Source organism: Equus asinus, chromosome 2, assembly GCF_041296235.1.
Source record: "Equus asinus isolate D_3611 breed Donkey chromosome 2, EquAss-T2T_v2, whole genome shotgun sequence".
Taxonomy (NCBI): Eukaryota; Metazoa; Chordata; class Mammalia; order Perissodactyla; family Equidae; genus Equus; species Equus asinus.
Window position 1 is genome coordinate 127918023 of NC_091791.1, and position 23346 is coordinate 127941368.

Below are 23346 nucleotides of genomic sequence, written 5' to 3' on the forward strand. Positions count from 1 at the left end.
TTCCTGTATGTGCATAGTTTTAGAAGTTAATAATAACATCAAGGTTTAGCAATAATTTTTGCCACATCTCAAGTCGCTACTGATTTCCAACACTCTGAGGCAACCATTTTAAATTCTTTTAGCTATTTCTTCTGGTACTTACATTTATCCTAAATAATATGCTTATGCTCAGATAGTTACTATCTTTCCATTTTAGATACTATCACCTTCCTTGTGAAAGATGAAGACTTAGCATTCCTACATGCAGCCTCCCCCCAATCTTTCTTATAAAATTTTTCTATTGCTTTTATTTAAGCTACTATCCATTGATTCTAACAATTAACTAACAGGAATTCCAGAAAGAGAGCAGAGGGAAGGCAATTACCAAAGCAGTATTATAAGTTAATTTCCCAAAGCTTTAAAAGGACGCAAGTCTTCCAGTTGAAAGAGTTCACTAAGGGCCCAACACAATTAATCAAAAGACTCACACTTTCTCAACTCCTCAGAACATCAACAATAAAGAGAAAAAGCTGAAACTTAAGGGGGAAAAAAGTCTTAAAAAAAAAACAAACTTAAGAACAAAAAAAGAAGCAAGAACCAGAGTGGTATTAGACAGTTGAGTGTAGAAAGCAAACTCTTTCATAAACATTCCACTATCAAGTTTTCCAGCTAGCGAATCTAGCAACCAAATTCGAAGGCAAATTAAAGACATTATCAGGGCCACCATGAGTAATATTCTAAGAAAAGTTATGTAGGAGTTAAATTAAGGATACAGTCCAGCAAAATGAGATTAGATCAAGAAAAAGACACGGATCTAAGAAACAGAGGCTCCAACCCAGGAATACAGTGATGCAAAGTTCATGGCTAATAGCTATACAAGAGGCTTAGTGTTAGTGGGAAGGGCATCCTGATTAGTAAAGCAGAATGGAGGGCTCCAGAATGAGTATAAATACAATCCAAATGACCTTGATACCAGAAGCATTGTCCTCAGGAAGGTCCAGAGCATTTGACATTAGGCCTAGTACAAAAAAAAAATAGTAATAATAATCCTAATACACTGCTTGGACTGTCAAGATGAAGGGTTATGATAACATAAAAGTACAGATGGTATAAGATGGGAGTCTCAAAGGTAAGGAAAGCAAGGAAGAGGAAAGAGATTATGGCAAAAGGTGATGGAAAGGAAAGAGGTATATTAGTTAAAGTTAGAAATGCAAACATCTGGAGACATAACAGCTCTACTTTTTCATCTGTTACCACATACCACGTATTACTGTTTTTTTAAAAACAAATAATAGATTGGAGAAAAGAGCTACAATAACTATCATACATTAAGAACTCATTAAGAAAAGGTGCAAAGGATACAAAAAGGCAATTCAGAGAAATGTTAAAACAATCAAGTAATATTTTATCAGACTAATAAAAATGTTAAGATTCTTAAAAGTATCAGCACAAGCATAGAAAAAATGATAGTTCATACACTGTTGGTGCAAAGATAAACTCAATAACCTTTTTTGAAAAGTTTTATTTATACAAACTGTAAATCTCTATACCCAAAGTCCAGCAAGCCCACTTCCAAAGTTAGGATAGAACAAGAAAGGAAAAGGAAGGGATGGAAAGGAAGGAGACACACAATACAGAATGAACAAAATGTCCCACAATAGGGAAAATCATAAACTGATATGGTCATATTAGAAAATACTGTACAATTGTTAAACACATAGTACGCTGTTGAAGGAAAAAATGGTAACTTGCAGAATAAAGTGGAATTGGAGCAGGAAGTGGGAAAGACCACAACTATAATTCATTATTTTTTCCTAAAATAAAACATTTCAATTGTAGATTAAAGTTTATTGACATAAGAAAATACTACTTTAAAAAAACCCCAAAACTTAGCAATGATTTAGATCCAGTTGAACAGTTCCCATCTTAACCTCCTTACTAAGAATCTCTTTTCATAAAGACACAGATTAACCAAATTTTATAAAGGTACCACGAATATGCATTTTAGAAAGGAGAAAACCGAAAGTAGCAGTTACTTCTGAAATGTCAATAGTGGCAGAGTCAGAATTAGAAAGAACCTGGGTCTCTAAAATTTTAGAACTATTTTGCTTTCTATTGAGTTGGACTGCCAGATCTGACAATATTGAAGTAATTATAGATGCATGACTAATATTCACTTTAATATTGCCACACTATAAAATGGAAAAAGTGATTTATGATCTATCCAGACCATGAAATACCTAAAATACATTTGAAAGAAGGTGCTAAATATGAAATACGAAAGTAAAAAAAGTTAACCAAAAAGGTTTCCAAGACCAAAACAAAAGCCATCTTAAACACAACAAAACATCTTGTTTTAACAGTATTAATTCAAAATACCTCTACTATGGTATACCACTGATGCTTCACTTCAAAATAGATTTCCACTATCAAGAAACTTAGAGTAAACTAGATCTCCTCAAATATAGTATATAGCGTTTATTAAAGTATTAACTACTAACATCAGCCTTTTGGGCCAGAATTTAGGCTGCACATAATTAAGATCTTAGGTTTCACAGTCATTTTGAAAAACCAGCAACCTTCACTGAAAACCAAACAGGAATTTTCATCTGTCTTTTCATTTTGGAAGTCTTGAGAAGCACCGAATTAACCTATTTAGAAAAACACAGTCCCTTTCTTTTGGAAGCATAACAGCATAGAAAATGATGCCAATATCTGTATCACTCAGCTATCCCCCCATATTATACAGCCAATACTACAATATAAATAAGCAATCTAACACTTTATCATATCATACATAAGCCTTCCATGTTTACACTGTATTGCCAAAGTTCTTAAAACTTGCCTGTGATTTAGGTCTTAGGATACAGTTTAAAAATCCTATTGCTCTCCCATTCTAACCTAGCATTTGAAAAAAGAAAGAAAGAAGCCAGGAATTGCTACTATAACTGCTATTATTTAGCAAGTAAATGGATACAAATATCTAAGTAAATAGTACAAATATTTAAACAGAAATCCTTAAGTTTCCTTACAGAAGTTAATAAGAAACCTGGAAGACTTACATTATTTCCATCAAATATTCCAGAAGTGGATATATAAATATTAACATATAAATATACACATATGGCCAGATCAATCTATCCTTCCTGCTGCTTTTCCTCCCACAGTTTTACAAATGGGATCCTTTGTCATCATAGTTTCTGAAAATCAACCAGGTCCATGAATCAAGCAAATATCATTAATATCCTCCATTTAATCACTTCTTTGATTATTCAGCATTTTAATAAAAGACAGTGGCAAATGCCAATTTATTTTGTTGCCTAAGTGCCAAGTAAGCTTCTGGTTTAAAAAATAGTAAAACTGTGCCCTTTATAAATAGATATGTCAAATCTGTCATGTCAGAACAGGCTTTCCATAAAAATTTACAAGATAAATGGTGTGCCCTTAAATAATGAAGTACTTGGTGCGAATATGTGCGCACACATGTGTGTTTAATGACTTGTCTTTGTAATGATTCTGTCCTACCTTTGCTGCTGCAGCCCGCCTGTCCTTTGCATCACTGAATTCATACTTCTGGAAGTACCCAATATGCACTGTAACAGACAGATGGACAGATCAATGGGCCACAGCGGCAAAGGCCAGATAGATTTGATAAAAATTAAAACCAAGGTATATAAAGGGGAGGGGAAAACCAGAAGAAAACATATCTACCTATATTCTATAGTATAAAATACCTGAACTTCAGGTCTGCAACCCTCCCATACACATACCCAAACAAACTATTCTTGATTTCCATATTATTCCCTTTTTTCAAGTAGAAATAGTACCAGTGCAACAAGCAAAATAATCAGTATTTTTAATACCATCGACAGTTACAAATACAGCAGGCACTTCTGTGACCATGCCACACAATTTCTTCAAGTAGAAGTTGCTCTTTAATACATAAGAAACTATTTATGATATCCAAAGATGACTTTCTATGCCAAAATTAAAATGGCAATTTGATACACACTGAAAATTTCTACCATAATGCTAAGGTCTGTGTGATAAGAGTATACTTGGAATCATTAAATAAAAGTCCTATTTCAGCATTTTACCATTCTACATTTTCCTACCTATGTAAAAATGGTTGCGAGCACACCTAGATAAGATAATTTTGGGGGCTTAAAAGAACATATAATAGTGCCATTTAAGCCAAGTACCAAGATACAGTAAAACATTTATATACAAAACCAACAACATCTTTAAAAGCTATGTAATCTTTCTGTTACCTCAAATCCATTCAAACAAGTATTTACACTTCAAGAAGCTTCTGAAAGTTATTTTTTAAAAAACACCTTAATATCTCAAAATGCTGGCTTCGCTTAAGCTTGATCTTACATTCATGTAAAAGCCATTTTAATTTAATCAAATATTTTATTTTGTAAGCATTTAAAATAATGTAGATTCATGCTACATGTTTAAGAAAAATTGAGGGGAAATGTTTCCCCTTTTATTTCAAGGGGATCTAATCATTTACACATTTCTTATCATAATCCCTCAAAAACATAAGGAGGTAGGGAGACACGATAATCACATATAATGCATGATCCTTGACTGAATCCTGGACTAGAAGAAAAGCTATAAAAGACAACTGGGGAATTATGAATGTGGTGTGCATACTAGATTTTTTCTACAACTTTGTTCAGATATAATTCCTAAGCCATAAAATTCACTTACAAAGTCATAATTCAGTGGGGGTTTTTTGTTTTTAAATATTGGCACCTGAGCTAACAACTGTTGCCAATCTTCCTTTTCTTTTTTCCCTTTTTCTCTCCAAGTCCCCCTAGTACATAGTTCTATAGTTTAGGTGTGGGTCCTTCTAGTTGTGGCATATGGGATGCCGCCTCAGCGTGGCCTGATGAGTGGTACCATGTCCGCGCCCAGGATCCGAACCAGCAAAACCCTGGGCCGCCAAAGCGGAGCACACAAACTTAACCACTCGGCCATGGGGCTGGCCCCTCAGTGGTTTTGATTATATTCAGAGTTATGACACATAGTTGTGTCAACCATTAATTTTAGAACATTTCATCATCCCAAAAAGAAACCCCATACCCATGAGCAGTCACTCCCCATTTTCCCCTTGCCCCAATCAGCCTCTGACAACCACTGATCTACTTTTTGTCTCTATGGATTTGCCTATTCTGGACATTTCATATAAATGGCATAAAAAAGTATGAGGTCTACTGTAACTGGTTAATTCTGTCATTCAGTTTTACTTATCCAGGAAGGCCAACACGCTGAGAACTTGTCATGGACATCAAATAGGGCTGTTTAACTGGGGGAATGGAGAGGAACTATTAATCCAGGAAGTTAGTTAAATGAAGGTTGCTTAAAGCTTCAACTACACTATTATAATACATGTTAAAGATGAGGAAAGAGAATTTATTAAAATTAAACAATTGATACAAAGTTATACAGCTAATAAAAGACAAAGCTAGAACTGAACTTAGTCTACGTGGTGCCAAAGATTTAACCAACCACTAAGGTATTTTTCTTCCTAATAAAATAATTCACCAATTCTCACTGATTCTACCTTCTACTATCTTGAATATCTCTCCCTCCTCTCCATTCCAGCCTTACTAACCTCATCATATATTTCTTGCTCAGATTACTGTAATAGACTTCTCACTACTATCCCTGCTTCCTATTCTCATTTATTTCCCATACCGCCAGCAAACTGGTCTTTCTAAACACTAGTTCCATATTAATCTAAAAGTTTAAAGTTTTTGGCCGTAGGGCATAAAGCCATTTCATTTAGCATTAAGCTAAAGCCTTTCATAAACTGCCTACCTGTTTGGCCTGTTCCTAGAACACTACTTCCTAATAATTTTAGCAATATTCAATTCCTTATTGTTCATTCAACATACCAATCCATTAATAGCTTCTGCCTCTGTATATTCTATTCCTCCTTTCCTCTGTCTGGAATACCATCTACAACCCCATCTGCCTAGTGAGCTTCTATTCATTTTTCAAAACTAGCTTCAGATCCACTTCCACTAGCAGGATTTGTCAGTCCTTCTAAGAAAATAGAATTCAATATTCCTTCTCTAGCCTTGTAACTCTACTGTTGTACGTATCACTGTATTATAATTTATTTATACATGCCTCCCTCAAGAGTTGTCCAGTATCTGTATTCCCCCAGTATAGTGTAGCAGTGAAGAAAATATCTGTTAGTAAAAAGCTATCGAGTATTCTACCTATATACTGTTCCCAATTAAACTGAAGCATTATTTTTAGCAACCCATTAACCTTGGAAATGCATAAAATAACCATAACATCATAGTTAGGGTCCTAAAAGAAGGGAAAAAATTGGGTTAGGGGAAGGGTGGAGGTTCTACTTTTAAGAGAGAAATATTAAGAATGGAGATATTAATAATAGCGATTGCCTCTGAGGGATGGAACCAGGTAGTAGTTAAGATACTTAAATATGAGATTTTTTACTTTATCTTTTGTACTTTTTGAATTTTAACCGAAGAATACACATGCCTAGAATACTTGAAATACTAAGGAAATAAATGCTTAGAATACTAAAGCTGTTTTTTTGTTTTTTTTTAAATCACAGGTTATGGAGGAGAATTCAGTCATACTGGCCTCAGCACACAACTTACTTACGTACTTTGTTTTGGTTACACAGAACAAAGAAAATCCTGATTCACAAAAATAAGAAGCTTGTATTGCAACTTCAGGATATTCTTCACTTAAACAGACCCAGAAGCTTAAAAAATATACTCGAAAACATTTTACTCAGACCTAACTAGTTAACATTGTGTAGCAACTGCTTTTATTTTTCTAAATGCAGTGAGAGGAAATACACAGAGCTCAAAACCCCAAAACTATTAATAACAGAGTAACATCAAGATGTTACCTATTCACTTGTTACTGCAAAACCTGCCATTGTTGGCAATGAGGGTGTTAACAAACATCTTTGCCTTGTCCCACATTTATTTAACTGAACAAGGTGCACATGCGCTGCCCTAGTGTTCTACCTCATGTAACTTCGCTTGAGCAGACATGCAAAGGTCTGAATCCAAAATATCAGTGCATAATAATCTTCTTAATCAACAATCCATAAGAAGTAAAGCAGGAACTTTTTCTGGATTCCACACAAACAAAAAAACATTAGCCTAAATAAAGTTTAATGCATTGGTAGTCTCCACTATGTTAAAATCATCTTTAAAATTGCAGAAAGGTTATCACAAGGAGATTAGAATAAGGCAGGTTCAAGTAAAAAGTTACAGAAACAGATATTAATATATGGAAGAACTTGAAATCAGAGCTGTTCAAATATGAAATGTGTTCACTTCTACAAGCAGCTGTGGGGGTGTATGTCACTATAGAGGTTTAAGAATAGGCTCAGAGACCACTTAACAGGGAGGCAGTACTTGGTAAATGGTCAGTTAGGATAATTTTTAAGATCCCTTTCAGCCTTGTTAATCTGACTTTATGGGAATAAAAAACTGTGTTGAGGTGGCACCCACATTCCTCTCCTTCAGATCCACAGTTGCGTGTTACTTGAAAAGCAAGGACCATGCTTTCCACAGGCTTCTACTTTTTAAGAAAAATGTGGAAGAGATTTAGAGAACAGATATGAATGAGGAAAAAAGGTTTTAAGTTTTCAAGATTTAGAAATCATCAACCTCCTTCCGGAGGTACGTCAGTATGATAGCAGACTGAGCTCCTCCCTTAGACTCTCCCCCTAAGATACAAGGAAAAGAACATTCACAAACCAACAGAGAACATTCACACAACACAAAAGACATCTGAGAGACCCAGACAGCCATATGTCGGAAGGAGGAGGTAGTGGACACCCTGGGGGGGGGGGGGGGTGGAACAGAAGGAGGTAAGAGGATCTCCTCTCCCTCTCCAGGAGGAATCCAGGGCACGGGACCATGCATGGCTCTGAGAAGAGGAGGGAGGGGCGACTCTCCACAAGAATGCCTTCTCTCTCCAAGTTCCCTACAAGCCCATGGGACACTCCCCCCAAAAGGAAGCTAAGCTGTTGCAGGAGTATCTTCATCAAGCCAGCACCCCAGGAGAGCAGATAGGGCAGAGAAAGAACATCTCTGGGATCGCACATGAAAGAAAACGGCCCTCCCCCATGCCAGGTGATCCAGCTCAGCCAGTCACCCAGAGAGCCCCCACATACATTAAAAAAGCAGCAGCTGTAAGAAAGCAAACTGGCAATCGTAGAGGGGCCCTATCACCACAGATTCCAAAAGACAGGCACAGAAGCCAGGGCTCAGAGTACACAGCTCCTGACTGCCCCGCCCCACAGTGGCAGCAGGTGGAATCTGTGACGAGGTACTATCACTACGCGAAAGCATATATCTATGCCATCAAACACATGAAGAAATACATGAATATATATTCCAGACCAGAAGGAAAATGACAAGTGCCCAGAAATCAACCCTGAAGGCACAGAAATTTACAATCTAAATGACGGAGAATTCAAAATAACCATCATAAAAAAACTCAATGAGTTACAAGAAAATACAGATAGTTCAATGAAGTCAGGCTAAAATTAATGAACAGAGAGAATTCTTCACAAAAGAAATTGGAACTATTAAGAAAGATCAATCAGAAATACTGGAGATGAAAAACACAATGGATGAGATAAAGAAAAATCTGGACTCCCTGAATGACAGAGCTGACATTATTGAGGACAGAATTAACAGTCTGGAGGAGAAGATATAGAAATGTTTCACATGGAGGAGGAGAGAGAACTAAGACTAGAAACAAATAAAGAAACTCTCTGAGAAATATCCAACTCCATCAGCAAATGCAACCTAAGGATTATAGAATTCCAGAGGGAGAAGAGTGGGAGAATGGAGCATAAAACTTGTTCAGAGAAATAATAACCTGAGAACTTCCCAAACCTGAGGAAGGAGCTGGAAATAAAAAAGAAGCTATATATCCTAATTATATCAATGTAAAAAGACCTTCTCCAAGGCATACAGTAGTAAAACTGGCAACAGTCAAGGACAAAGAAAAAATATTAAGGGCAGCAAGGCAGAAGAAAATAACTTACAAAGGAGCCCCTACAGGCTAGGAGAGGGTGGAACGATATATTCAAAATTCTGAAAGACAGAAACTTTCAGCCAAGAATACTCTATCCAGCAAAAATATCCTTCAGATATGATAGAGAAATAAAAACTCTCCCAGATAAGCACAACCTGAGGGAGTTCATCGCCACAAGACCCCATGTCCCACAAGAACTGATCAAGAAGGCCCTCACACCTGGAAGAAAAAAAAAAAGGAAAAAGAAAAAGAAAGGGTTTACAAAGCCTTGAGAAAGGAAATAAACAGGCAGACAAAATCAGAAAACTGCAGCTCTCTATCAGAACAGGTTAGCAAACAATGTAACATTAAAGATAACGGGAAAGAAAACACCAAAAATAATTCTAATCTCGTCATTTTAACCACAAACGCACAACACAAGATGAAATAAGCTGTGACAACAACAACTTAGAAGGGGTAGAGGAAAGGGATGGAATTGGCTTAGACTAAGGAAATAAGAGGCTATCAGAAAATGGACTATCTATGAGATTTTTTATACAAACCTCATGGTAACCACTAAACAAATAATCAGAACAGAGACACAAATGATAAATAAAGAGAAAACTGAAAAAACCATCACGGAGAACTACAAACTGAAATGGCAGTCCAAATACGCAGGACAAGAAACAAGGGAAACAAAGAACAAATGGGAAACGAGACCTAAAATGGCAGCATTAAGCCCTCATACATCAACAATCGCTCTAAATGTAAAGGGATTGAATTCTCCAATCCAAAAACAAAGAGTGGTGGGATGGATTAAAAAACAAGACCCAACAATATCCTGCCTCCAGGAAACACACCTCAGCTCTAAAGACAAACAGAAGCTCCGAGTGAAGGGATGGAAGATGATACTCCAAGCTAAGGGCAAACAAAAGAAGGCAGGTGTTGCCATACTTATATCAGACAAAGTAGACTTCAAGATGGGCAGTATACAATGATAAAACAGACACACAACTTCTAAGACATTACACTCATAAATATATACACACCCAACACAGGAGCACCAAAGTACATAAAGCAACTATTAACCAATCTAAAAGGAGACATTAACAACAATGCAATAACAGTAGAGGACCGTAACATCTCACTTACATCGATGGCCAGATCATCCAGAAAGTCAACAAGGACATAGTGGAATTAAACAAAAAACCAAGCCAGATGGACTTAATAGATTAATAGAACATTCCATCCAAAAACAGCAGAACACACATTCTTCTCAAGTACACATGGAATATACTCAAGGATAGACCACAGGTTGGGAAATACAACAAGACACAATAAATTTAAGACTGAAATCATATCAAGCATCTTTTCCGACCATAATGCTATGAAACTACACATCAAGTACAAGAAAAAAGCAGCGAAAGTGACAAATATGTGTAGACTAAACAACATGCTACTGAACAACCAATGGATCATCGAAGAAATCAAAGGAGAAATCAAGGGAGAAATCAAGGGAGAAATCAAAAAATATCTGGAAACAAATGAAAATGAAAATATACCATATCAACTCACATGGGATACAGCAAAAGCAGTCCTAAGACCTTAGAGAAATTGATAGCAATACAGGCTCACCTTAACAAACAAGAAAAATCTCAAATAAGCAATCTTAAATACTACACCTAACAGAATTAGAAAAAGAAGAACAAAGCCCAAAGTCAGCAAAAGGAGGGAAATAATAAACATTAGAGCAGAAACAAATGAAATTGAAACAAAAAAACAGCAGAAAGGATCAATGAAACTGAGAACTGGTTCTTTGAGAAGACAAACAAAATTGACAAACCCTTAGCCAGACTCACTAGCAAAAAAGAGAGAAGGCTCAAATCAATAAAATTAGAAATGAAAGAGGAGAAATTACAGAACTACAAAGGATCATATGAGAATACTATGAAAAAACATATGCCAACAAATTGGACAATCTAGAAGAAATGGATAAATTCTTAGACTCATACCACCTCCCAAAACTGAATCAAGAAGAAATAGAGAATCTGAATAGACCAATCACAAGCACAGAGACTGAAACAGTAATCAAAAACCTCCCGAAAAATAAAAATCCAGGACCAGAGGGCTTCTCAGAAGAATCCCACCAAACATTCAAAGAAGATTTAATACCTATCCTTCTCAAACTATTCCAGAAAGTTGAAGACAGAACACTTCCTAACAGATTTTACAAGGCCAGTATCACCCTGATCCCAAAGCCAGAGGAGGACAACACAAAAAAGGAAAATTACAGGCCAATATCACTGATGAACACAGATGCAAAAATCCTCAACAAAATATTGGCAAACCAAATACAGCAATACATTTAAAGGATCATACATCACTATCAAGTGCAATTTATACCAGAGACGCAGCGATGGCTCCACATCTGCAAATCAATCAATGTGATACACCACATTAACAAAATGAGGAATAAAAACCACATGATCATCTCAATAGACACAGAGAAAGCATTTGACAAGATCCAACATCCACTTATGATAACAAACTCTCAATAAAATGGGCATAGAAGGAAAGTACCTCAACATAATAAAGGTCATATATGACAAACCCACAGCCAACATCATACTCAGTGGGAAAAAACTGAAAGCCATCCCTCTGAGAACAGGAACAGGACAGGGTGCCCACTCTCACCACTCTTATTCAACACAGTATTGGAGGTTTTGGCCAGAGCAATAGACAAGAAAAAGAAAGAAAAGGAATTCAAATAGGCAATGAAGAAGTAAAACTCTGTTTGCAGACATGATTTTATATATAGAAAACCCTAAAGAATCCATCAGAAAACTATTAGAAATAATCAACAATTACAGCAAAGTTGCAGGGTACAAAATCAACTTACAAAAATCAGTTGCATTTCTATACTCTAATAATGAACTAATAGAAAGAGATACAATCCCATTTATAATGGCAACAAAAAGAATAAAATATCTAGGAATAAATTTAACCAAGGAGGTGAAAGACCTATACAAAGAAAACTTTAAGACATAATTGAAAGAAATCAATGATGACATAAAGAAATGGAAAGATATTCCATGCACATGGATTGGAAGAATAAATATAATTAAAATGTCCATACTACTTAAAGCAATCTACAGACTCAATGTAATTCCAATCAGAATCCCAATGACATTCTTCACAGAAATAGAACAAAGAATACTAAAATTTATAGGGGCAACAAAAGACCCCGAAGAGCTAAAGTGATCCTGAGAAAAAAGAACAAAGCTGGAGGCATCACAATTTCTGACTTCAAAATATACTATAAAGCTATAGTGATCAAAAGGGCATGGTACTGGTACAAAAACAGACACACAGATCAATGGAACAGAACTGAAAGCCCAAAAATAAAACCACACATCTACCGACAGCTAATCTTTGACAAAGGAGCTAAGAACATACAATGGCAAAAGTCTCTTTAACAAAAGGTATTGGGAAAACGGGACAGTCACAAACAAAAGAATAAAGGTAGACCATTATCTTTCACCATACACAAAAATTAACTCAAATGGACCAAAGACTTGAAGGTAAGACCTGAAACCATAAAACTCCTTGAAGAAAATATAGGCAGTACACTCTGTAACACCAGTCTTAGAAGGATCTTTTCAATTACCATGTCTACTCAGGCAAGGTAAACAAAAGAAAAAATAAACAAGTGTAACTTCATCAGACTAAAGAGCTTCTGCAAGGCAAAGGAAACCAGGAACAAAACAAAAAGACAACCCACCAACTGGGAGAAAATATTTGCAAATCATATATCCAACAAGCGGCTAATCTCCAAAGTATATAAAGAACTCCCATAACTCAACAACAAAAAAAACAACCCGATCAAAAAATGGGCAGAGGAAATGACCAGACATTTTTCCAAAGATGATACACAAATGGCCAATAGGCACATGAGAAGAAGCTCAACTTCACTAATCATCAGGGAAATGCAAATCAAAACAACAATGAGATATCACCTTACATCCATTAGAATGGCTATAATCACTAAGATAAAAAATAACAAACGTTGGAGGGGATGTGGAGAAAAGGGAACCTTATACACTACTGGTGGGAATGCAAACTGGTACAGCCACTATGGAAAACAGTACAGAGATTTCTCAAACAATTAAAAAGAGAAAAGCTGTACGGCCCAGATATCCCACAACTCTTTGGTATTTATCCAAAGAACTTGAAATCAACACCCCTATGCTGACTGCAACATTATTCACACTAGCCAAGACATGGAAGCCACCCAAGTACCCATCAACTGATGGTTGGATAAAGAAGATGTGGTATATATATACAATGGACTACTACTCAGCCATAAAAAGACGAAATTGTCCCATTTGCAACAACATGGATGGACCTTGAGGGTATTATGTTAAGCAAAGTAAGCCACAGAAAGACAAGCACCATATGATTTCACCCACATGTGGAAGATAAACTAACACATGGACAAAGAGAACAGATGAGCAGTTACCAGAGCGGAAGGGGGTTAGGAGGTGGGCATAAGGGGTAGAGGGGCACATTTATACGGTGACTGACAAATAATAATGTACAGTTGAAGTTTCACAATGTTATAAACTATTAGGACCTCAATAAAATTTTCTTTAAAAATTGTGTTTACTCTGGTATGCAACAAACATTAGGCAAGTTTACTGTCATCCTTAATTTTTTTAGCTATTGGTTATATACTTTCATTCCTAAGGGTGACTAGAGGATTTTTGTGAATTTTCATCCTTTTGACTTTACAGTTGGGTGGAATGAAACATTATAAGTCAAGTTTCAGACACTGTCATATATTCCGAGGACCCAACTATAACTATATCAATGCAATATGAGTTGAGATGATTACAGAAACAGACAAAATCTTTAGAGCCAATGAAATGGAATTATTACCTTTAAAAAGTCAGACTGGTGAGTAAAACTATATACATACTTTTTCAAAGGAATATTATTCCCATATTAAATAACAATCTGAGGCCCACTCTACATTTTCTCTTCATAAGAACTGAAGTGATGAACAGTAGGTTGAAAGATAAAAACATTTCCTTACATTTGAGTTTAAATGGTGAGCATCAGTAATAAGCTCCTCTGAGAACTTCGCAAAAAACTACTTTCTCATTATTGAGCAAAATAAGTCAGCTATTTCCCCTTTAAACACATCAAGCATTTGTTATCTAGCACATCTGTAACAATTTCATAATGCTAATCTTCCAGAATCTCTTGGTGCTTCTGTCAGAAGGAGAACATCAGGCTTTGTGGACCAAAGGTCTCAGTTTGTAATTTCATACATAGATCATGAACAAATTTTATATAATATATGTGTTCTACAATGTAGGTCAAGTAGTGAAATTATTTAACATTAAAACTTTTTTTTTAATTCCTACATTGGACTAGAAAATAGTAAATGTTGTAATAGCAATTTTGGCTTGAAATTTTCTTTAGGATGGCATATATGCACACTGTAAAGTTTAAAAAGGGCATGTAGTAGACTTCTGACTTTATTACACTCTTGTTCATTATTTATTTGAATTCACAAGCCATGGCAATGAAGTCACAAGTCAGAGCCCATTGATTCAGTCTGTGTAACTCAGTTTCCTGGGGCATAGAGCTGGATGGAGAAAGGTAAAGTGGATCTGGAAAGACAAACAGAAAACACCAAGCACACAAAACAATTACATTCAAAAATGTCTTATATTTTAAGATATAAAATACTGAGCTCCGACCCCAGCAATGAAAACCTGAGCAAGTTATTTAATTTCTCTAAGAGCAAAAAACAGAAACTCTATTAGAGAATGAGAGAAGAGTTAATTCAGTGAAGTCAACAGAAGAGGAATGTGAACAATTCACAAATGAAAAAAAAAGAGATAATACCTAAAATCAATACTAAATCTCACTCATATTTGACTATTTATTCAATGTTTATTTATCAGCTGTGTTCCAGGAACTGTGATGGCCAACGGGAATACCAAAATTAATACACTGATCCTACCCTCAAGGATTTCAGAGTCTATTTAGTGGGTAAATAAATAATAGAGAGAAGAGCTTTCTGTTTTTTGGTTTTGTGGGGTTTTTTGTTGAGGAAGATTGGCCCTGAGCTAACACATGCGCCAATCCTCCTCTATTTTATATGGAGGTTGCTGCCACAGCATGGCTTGATTAGTGATGTAGGTCCACACCAGAGATCTGAACCCACAAACCCTGGGCTGCCAAAGCAGAGCACACAGAACCTAACCACTATGCAACCAGGCTAGCTCCAAGATGAGCTTTTCAAAATAAAAGTATATACAAAATTCTGAAACCCACTCATAGGGAAGGATTCAAAGAAGAAATGATGTTTAAGGTTGGTCTTGAAGTCTGAATGAGTTCATCAGGGAAAAGAATTTGAAGCAAAAGAAAAAGCTTTACAAAAGCACAGAGAAAAATTTCACAAAGAATTATCATTGTTTTGTTATGCCAGGATGAGTGTGAAGAAAAGCCTGATCTACCATGCTAAGGAATCTTTTATCCTAATCTGCATTCTCTTGTAACCTGGTATTGGGACTCCTAGGCTAAGCAGCTTCCTCCGTATTCACTATTTCCTATCTCATTCCCACCCCACTGCTTATCATGAATGGTAAAGATTTGATACACTTTCTCAGGCCATAAACTTAGACCAAGTATGAATATTTTTGACACTGTCATAAACTGAACAGAATGACCACCCTGTAAGAAAAGGAGACATTCAGCACTCCCTGAAAAATCTGTGGTGACCATACTATACTCACAAGGCCCCATTTTCCATCCATATCATCCTTTTCACATTCTTTCAATTTTTCTTATTTTGCCAATGAGAGCCTTCTAATAACTTCTAATAGCTTCTAACAAGACTCTGCTTATTCACACAAAGGTCAATATTTTCCCTCTTTCCTAAAAACCAACGAGTCTCTTCGGAAGGGAGGGCTTTCCTTAAGCAAAAAGGGGTCAACACACAACAAAAGTAAAACACACCAGGGTTGACCTGGTGTAAAAATAACATTTCAAAAGAGAAACTAGTAAAGTGTGAGATTTCCGGGTAATGGCAATACACTAAGATTGTCAACTTTGAAAACTAGGCCAGGGCAGGTCCAGAAATAGGCAATAATTGAGATCAAGCTACACATGGGATAAAAGTGGGCATGATGGGTTCTGAGTCACTGACTTATAATCAAGTACTTATTTACTTGTCTGCCCTTCCTAGACTAGGAGCCCTGAAAAAGGAAAGGAATGTTCTCCACTCATCTTTGTACACCTACTGCCAAGCACATGTACCAAGGGGAGGCATCTGGATGTAAAAGTTTAGTATAGATTTGGCAGAACACGGTGACAGGAAGATGTATTGTGGTTTTAGGAATAGCAAAACTCAAGAAGACAGCGTTCAAGATAGACAGTGGCATAAGATCAGATGGAAAGGCGGCTTTGGTCTTTCAGTTTCCTATCTTAAAAGCATTGACACTATCTTTTCTCGCTACCTGAATTTTATAACTGAAAAAGAACTTCAGAAATGATGAAGCCCAAACCTTTTCTTTTGCAAGGGTATATTCAGAGCAGAGATTGATTTAGTCCAAAGTCACAGAGTAATCAGATGGAACTAGACTCTACTCCAAGACTGTAAGATCTAAGAGTTTTATGAAATTGTATGAAATGTGAATTAAACAGACAACGTGATTGTCATGTACTTAAAAGCCTTATAAATACTTGTCCCACATGTGGAAGAAGTTTTTAAATAGTGATTTTGGTAAACCTACTGTATTATGCAAAAGAAGGCTGCCCTACACTCAGTTTGGAGGGCTTTCAAGATTACTTTTTATTACTTGTTAAGCATATCATCAATTTTTTTTTAAATGTCATGTTCCTGGAACTAAAATCTAGCCTCACCACCATATCCCTATATCTTACTCTTCCTTTCCACATGGTATCTGTGGTAGCCAGCCTCCAAGATGACCCCCAATGATCCTTGTCTCCTGGTATTTGCGTAGTCCCCTCCCACAGTGAATAGTGCTGACCTGTGTAACCAAAAGAACATCGCAGAAATTACAAATTATGGCTTCCAAGCTAGTCATAAAGACTTAATTATGGCATCCGTCTTGCTTTCTTTGATTACTTGCTCTGGGGGAAGCCAGCTTACAGGCAGTCAGGACACTCAAGTAGCTCTACGATGAGGCATACATGATAAGAAACTGAGACCACCTACCAATAGCCATGTGAGTGAGCCATCTTGAAAGCAGCTCTTCAGCACAAACCAAGCCTTCAGATAAATGCAGCCTCAGCTGACTATGACTACAATCTCATTAGAGACTCTGAGCCAGAACCACGGAGCTAAGCCACTTGAAACTATGAGATAATAAATGTTTGTTGTTTCAAGTCACTAAGTGTTGGAGTAACTTGTTATGTAGCAATGGATAACTAATACAAGTGACTCATCTAAGATCAGAGTCAATTAGCTACAACGAAGATTTTAGTATTGTAAAATTTCAGTATACAAACACAGAAAACTTAAGTACAAGAATTTGGCTCAGTCAAAAAGTCCAACTACGTCTGAAAAAATTTGGTATAGCAGAAGAGCTCATACTTTAAAAGTCAAAAGGGCCCAGTTTCAATGACCTCCACCAGTCTCTAACAGAGAAACCCTGAGCTTCTCTGAGAAACCCATTTCTCAGCTTCTCCAGCTTCAATATACTCATCCGTATAATGGAGATAATGCTATTTCCTTGGGATTTTGTAACTAACACAAGTGAAAACACCTAGCATAGTCCATAAATATCAGCTATTGCCACTTTTGCCTATGTTTGTGAGTCTCCCCTTCCATAAAAGTGAGTAAATTAGATCTTTTTTCCCCTCCATCCTGTCAGTTTCCCAAATCTCAGACAGACTCCTTACTCCAATCTTTAAAATGTCATATTTTCTAGCTGGAATCCAAGTTCAAAAATGCATTCTACACACCACAAAGTGGTTGTTTGCTCCCATGGAATACATGCTCTAAAAATCCCCAAAACATAGCGCAGAGACTAAAGGTATTCACTGATTTTTAAGTATTTATTGTTCCCCTTCCAGGTAGGATATAATAGCTAGGAGGTAAACCAGCATTCCTAACCAGAACTAGGAAAGCTAGACAATGGGAACAAACCACCTTTCTGAAGGCAGCACAGAGTAGATGAGGCAACAGGAACTAGAGGAACAGGTGATCTTACAACAGCAGTGGCTTTTACGTGGGGCACTTGCAAATTCTGGGAACAAGGAGAAGAGTGAAAATCTACCACAGAGGGGTGCTACTGGGAGGCAGACTAGTGGTCCCCCCTAAAGATGTTCACATCCTAATACTTGGAGCCTGTGGATGTTATGTTACATGGCAAGGGGGAATTTATGTTGCAGACAGAATTAAAGTTGCTAATCAGCTAACCTTAAAAGAAAGACATTATCCTAGATTATCTAGGTCAACCCAATGTAATCAAAGGGTCCTTTAAAGTGGAAGAAATGGAGGTCAGAGTCAGAGATTTGAAGATGCTATGCTCCTGGCTTTGAGTAAGAGGCCACAAGCCAAGGAATGCAGGAAGCCTCTAGAAGTGAAAAGGCAAGTGAATAGATTCTCTCCTAGAGCCTGCAGAAGGAAAACAGCCTGCCAACTCCTTGATTTTAGCCCAGTGAGATTCACTTTGGACTTCTGACTGTCAGAACTGTAAAATAAGGAACGTGTGTTAAGTCACTAAATTCATGGTAACTTGTTACAACAACAAAAGGAAACTAATATTGAAACTTGAAGGGGTGTCTCAAGGAGCGGAGGAATGGTCAGTCTTCCCCTCAGGACATCTGCTGAATCCTGGGATTGCACAGGGCCAATACCTAAAAATCCAAGGGTAAAGCCTCTGAAACACAGAGCGGTACTTCCAGGAGTCTAGGGAGACAATAATTAAAATTTCAGACCCCCTAAGGGAGAGACTGCTGAGAATATAGCTAGTTCTTAGATGAAGACCCTAAAGAGCCAGCAGCAGATAGAAGATGAACCAAAACTGAACAGGCCAGAACTCAGGCTCACTGGATTAAGGTGACCATTCACCACTCTAAGTGCCCAGCAGAAGAATAATGAAAATCTTCTCTAGAGGAATCTATCAACACCCAGAATCTCTAAAATACTTTATACACAATGTATGGCATGCAATCAAAAGTATGTCAAATGACGGGAACACATGACAAAAACCGAGAAGAAAAAAAAAGATAATCTGAAGAGACTGTAGATAATTCGGATACTAGAGTCAGCCGACAAACTTTTAAGAATAAATGATTAGCAAAACAGCATGGTACTGGTACAAAAACAGGTGCACAGATCAACAGAACAGAATTGAAAGCCCAGAAATAAAACCACACATCTATGGACAGCTAATCTTCAGCAAAGGAGCTGAGGGCCTACAATGGAGAAAAGAAAGTCTTTTCAACAAATGGTGCTGGGAGAAGAGGAAAGCCACATGTAAAAGAATGAAAATTGACCATTCTTTTTCACCATTCACCAAAATAAACTCAAAATGGATCAAAAACCTAAAGCTGAGACCTGAAACCACAAGGCTTCTAGAAGAAAACGCAGGCAGTACACTCTTTGACATCAGTATTAAAAGTATCTTTTTGGACACCATGTCTTCTCAGAAAGGGAAACAATAGAAAGAATAAACAAATGGGACTTCATCAGATTAAAGAGCTTCTTCAAGGCAAGGGAAAACAAGATTGAAACAAAAAAACAACCCACTAACTTGGAAAAAAATATTTGCAAGTAATACATCCAACAAAGGCTTAATATCCATAATATATAAAGAACTCACACAACTCAACAACAAAAAATTAAACAACCCGATCAAAAAATGGGCAGGAGACATGAACAGACATTTCTCCAAAGAAGATATACAGATGGCCAATAGGCACATGAAAAGATGTTCATCATCGCTGATCATCAGGGAAATGCAAATCAAAACTACATTAAGATATCACCTCACACCCATTAGAATGACAAAGATAACTAAAACAAATAGTAACAAATGTTGGAGAGGTTGTGGAGAAAAAGGAACCCTCATACACTGCTGGTGGGAATGCAAACTGGTGCAGCCACTATGGAAAGCAGTATGGAGATTCCTCAAAAAATTAAAAATAGAACTACCATACGATCCAGCCATTCCACTACTGGGTATCTATCCAGAGAGCTTGAAGTCAGCAATTCCAAAAGTCCTATGCACCCCAATGTTTATTGCAGGATTATCTACAATCGCCAAGATGTGGAAGCAACCTAAGTGCCCATCAACAGATGACTGAATAAAGAAGATGTGGTATATATATACAATGGAATACTACTCAGCCATAAAAAAAAAAAAAGAACAAAATCGTCCCATTTGCAACAACATGGATGGACCTTGAGGGAATTATGTTAAGTAAAATAAGCCAGATAGAAAAGGACAATCTCTGCATGAATCCACTCATATGAGGACTTTAAACCTGTGGACAAAGAGAACAGATTAGTGGCTACCAGGGGAAAGGGGGGGTGGGGGGTGGGCACAAAGGGTGAAGGGTTGCACCTACAACACGACTGACAGACAATAATATACAACTGAAATTTCACAAGATTGTAACCTATCATTAACTTAATAAAAAATTTTAAAAAAAGAATAAATGATTAGTACGCTGAAGGAAACAGAGCAATAGATGGAAAACAGATGAAAAAGAAATCATCAGAAAATCAGCATCTAAAAAGAATCAAATGGAAACTCTAGAATTGAAAACTACAATATCTGAATTTAAGAGCTAATTAAGAGATGTTTAATAGAAGATAAAAGAAGACAGATTTAAAGACCCAGAAGAAAAATCAATAGAAATTATTCAAACTGAAGCAGAGAAAAGATGATTTTTAAGATATACAAAAGAGCACTGGTCACATATGGAACATAACAAAAAGCATTAATATATGTGTTACTGGAGTACTAGAAAGAAAGGCGATAAAAACGGCAGAACTGAGAATTTCCAAAACTTGTAAGACATCATCCCCACAGATTCAAAAGGATCTGAAAACCCAAAGCAAGATAAACACAGAGAAAACCATGACTAGATACAAAGTAAAAAATCTTACAAGCACTCAGATTAAAGATTTGTTAGCTTCCTGGTACCACAAACAATGGAAGCCAGAAGACATCAAAATCTTTAAAGTGCTGAAAGAAAACAACTACAAACCTAAAATTATATACAGAGCAAAATACTCTTCAAAACTGGAGGCAGGGGCCGGCCCCGTGGCCAAGTGGTTAAATTCATGCGCTCCACTTCGGCAGCTCAGGATTTCACTAGTTCAAATCCTGGGCGTGGACGTGGCACCACTCACCAAGCCATGATGAGGCGGCGTCCCGCATGCCACAACTGCAAGGACCCACAACTAAAGATACGCAACCATGTACTGGCGGCTTTGGGAGAAAAAGGAAAAAATAAAATCTTTTAAAAAAAAAAACTGGAGGCAAATAGAAATATTTACACAAAGAAATGCTGACTAAGTGCCTACAATGTACCAGACACTGTTCTGGGCACTGGAACTACAGTAATGATTAAAACAAAGTCCCTGCTCTCATAGAGCCTTCATTTCAATGTAAGAAGTCAGAATATAAACAAATAAATAAATGGAATATGTCAGGTGGTATCTCTGCTAGCTCCTCCTTGAAAATATTAAGCATCTCATCCCATTTCCAATCATCATTCCCCAACAAGCCACATCTTATGATTCACATTTCCTAGATTTTATTTTTTAAGTATCCAATCTAATATTTGTTAATACCCCCACAGCATCTAACATAGCTTATACATAAATGTTTGATTAATCAATACTTCTTAATTTGTAATTTATAATCCATTGCTAATTTACAGTAAAAACGTGTAGTGTGGTTGTCATATCTTCTGTCTGCAAGCCTACATTACATTTCTTTAATGATTCAGAAATACTTCAGAACATCAGAGCAGTGATTCTCAACCTGTTTGGTCTAAGAAACCCTTTTCATCTTAAAAATTATTGAGGATGCCAAAGAGTTTTGTTTATGTGAGTTTTAATTATCAATGTTTACGTAGATATTAAAACAAAATTTTTAAAATATTTATTAATTCATTAAAAATAAGAGTAATTAACTCCATTACAAGTTAAAACAAAAACTTTTACGAAAATAAATTATATGTTCTAAAACAAAAGTGAGAAAACTGCACTATTTTATATGTTTGAAAGTCTCTTTAATATCTGGCTAAATAGGAAACAGGTGGATTCTCATATCTGCTTCTGCATTCAATCTCTTGGGTATGTCGTTTCGTTTGAAGAATAAAGAAAATGTGGCCTCACAAAGACATGTAGTTGGAAAAAGAAGGAGCATTTTAATAGTCTTTTTAGATAATTATGGATATTCTTCTTGATATCACACCAAAACTCAAAACATGGTAGTTTCTTAAAGACTAGTTACAACGTAGAATCTGAAAGCATATCAAAGAACCTTTCATAGTCTGGTTATATTAAAATCCACCGGTCTATCTTGTACTTTGAACGGATCATTTACCAATATACGACTGTGCAATATCACAACTGGTCATTGGAAAATTGGTAATTTGGAAAATACTGGTTTCATTATGTTATGCAGCGCTTCCAAGTGTGGATATATCTTCCTATACAATATCTCATCAGAAGTTTTTAAGCACTAGGAAGCTGTCAGTCTCACAGTGGCAGATAGAAATTTTCCAAAATTCTAATTTTCACTTAAAAACTTAAAAATAGTATCACTGGCAACAAACACTGTAAGCAGTTTTCCTTGAAATGACAGGTGTATTTCATTCACTTGAAGAAACATTTACCATATGTTTATTTGCCATTTGTCTAAATAACCAGTGTGTCAGTCATTTTTTCAAGTAAAAACGGTGTTCCATCAAACAAGCAGCTTGTTCGGCTCACAAATCAAACAAGTGCACAGTTTTCCTTCAAGACAACCACTGTACTTTAGTAAATAGAAGTGCTTTATGCATACCTCCAATTTTGCCACATGAGCTATTGAGAAGATATGTACTTAGTAATTTTTACTGCTTCATCCAGGACAATAAGTGAAACTGATATTTTTTACTGAGTCTGTGGTGGTAAAGATTACAATGACCAGTATAGTCTGGTGCCACTGATTTAACCTTTGCTAATGTTCCCGTGTTTTTACCCACTCTTTCTTTCTACACCATCAGTACACGTCAGCACATTTAAAAAAGGAAAATAACGTCTTAACATTATCATACAAT

At 36.4% G+C, this 23346-nt stretch overlaps 1 protein-coding gene across 3 annotated transcripts in view; it reads right to left on the reverse strand.

Annotated features, from left to right (window-relative positions):
• ARIH1 (ariadne RBR E3 ubiquitin protein ligase 1) overlaps window positions 1-23346 on the reverse strand; it is a 188376-nt gene that overhangs the window by 154541 nt on the left and 10489 nt on the right. Inside the window, exon 2 of one of the 3 annotated variants that reach the window (XM_014849716.3) lies at window positions 3505-3572. The exons of the other annotated variants lie outside the window; for them this stretch is intronic. Within the exon in view, the coding sequence (XP_014705202.2) occupies window positions 3505-3572 (68 nt within the window). The remainder of the gene's footprint in view (window positions 1-3504; window positions 3573-23346) is intronic. 3 annotated transcript variants of the gene reach the window in all.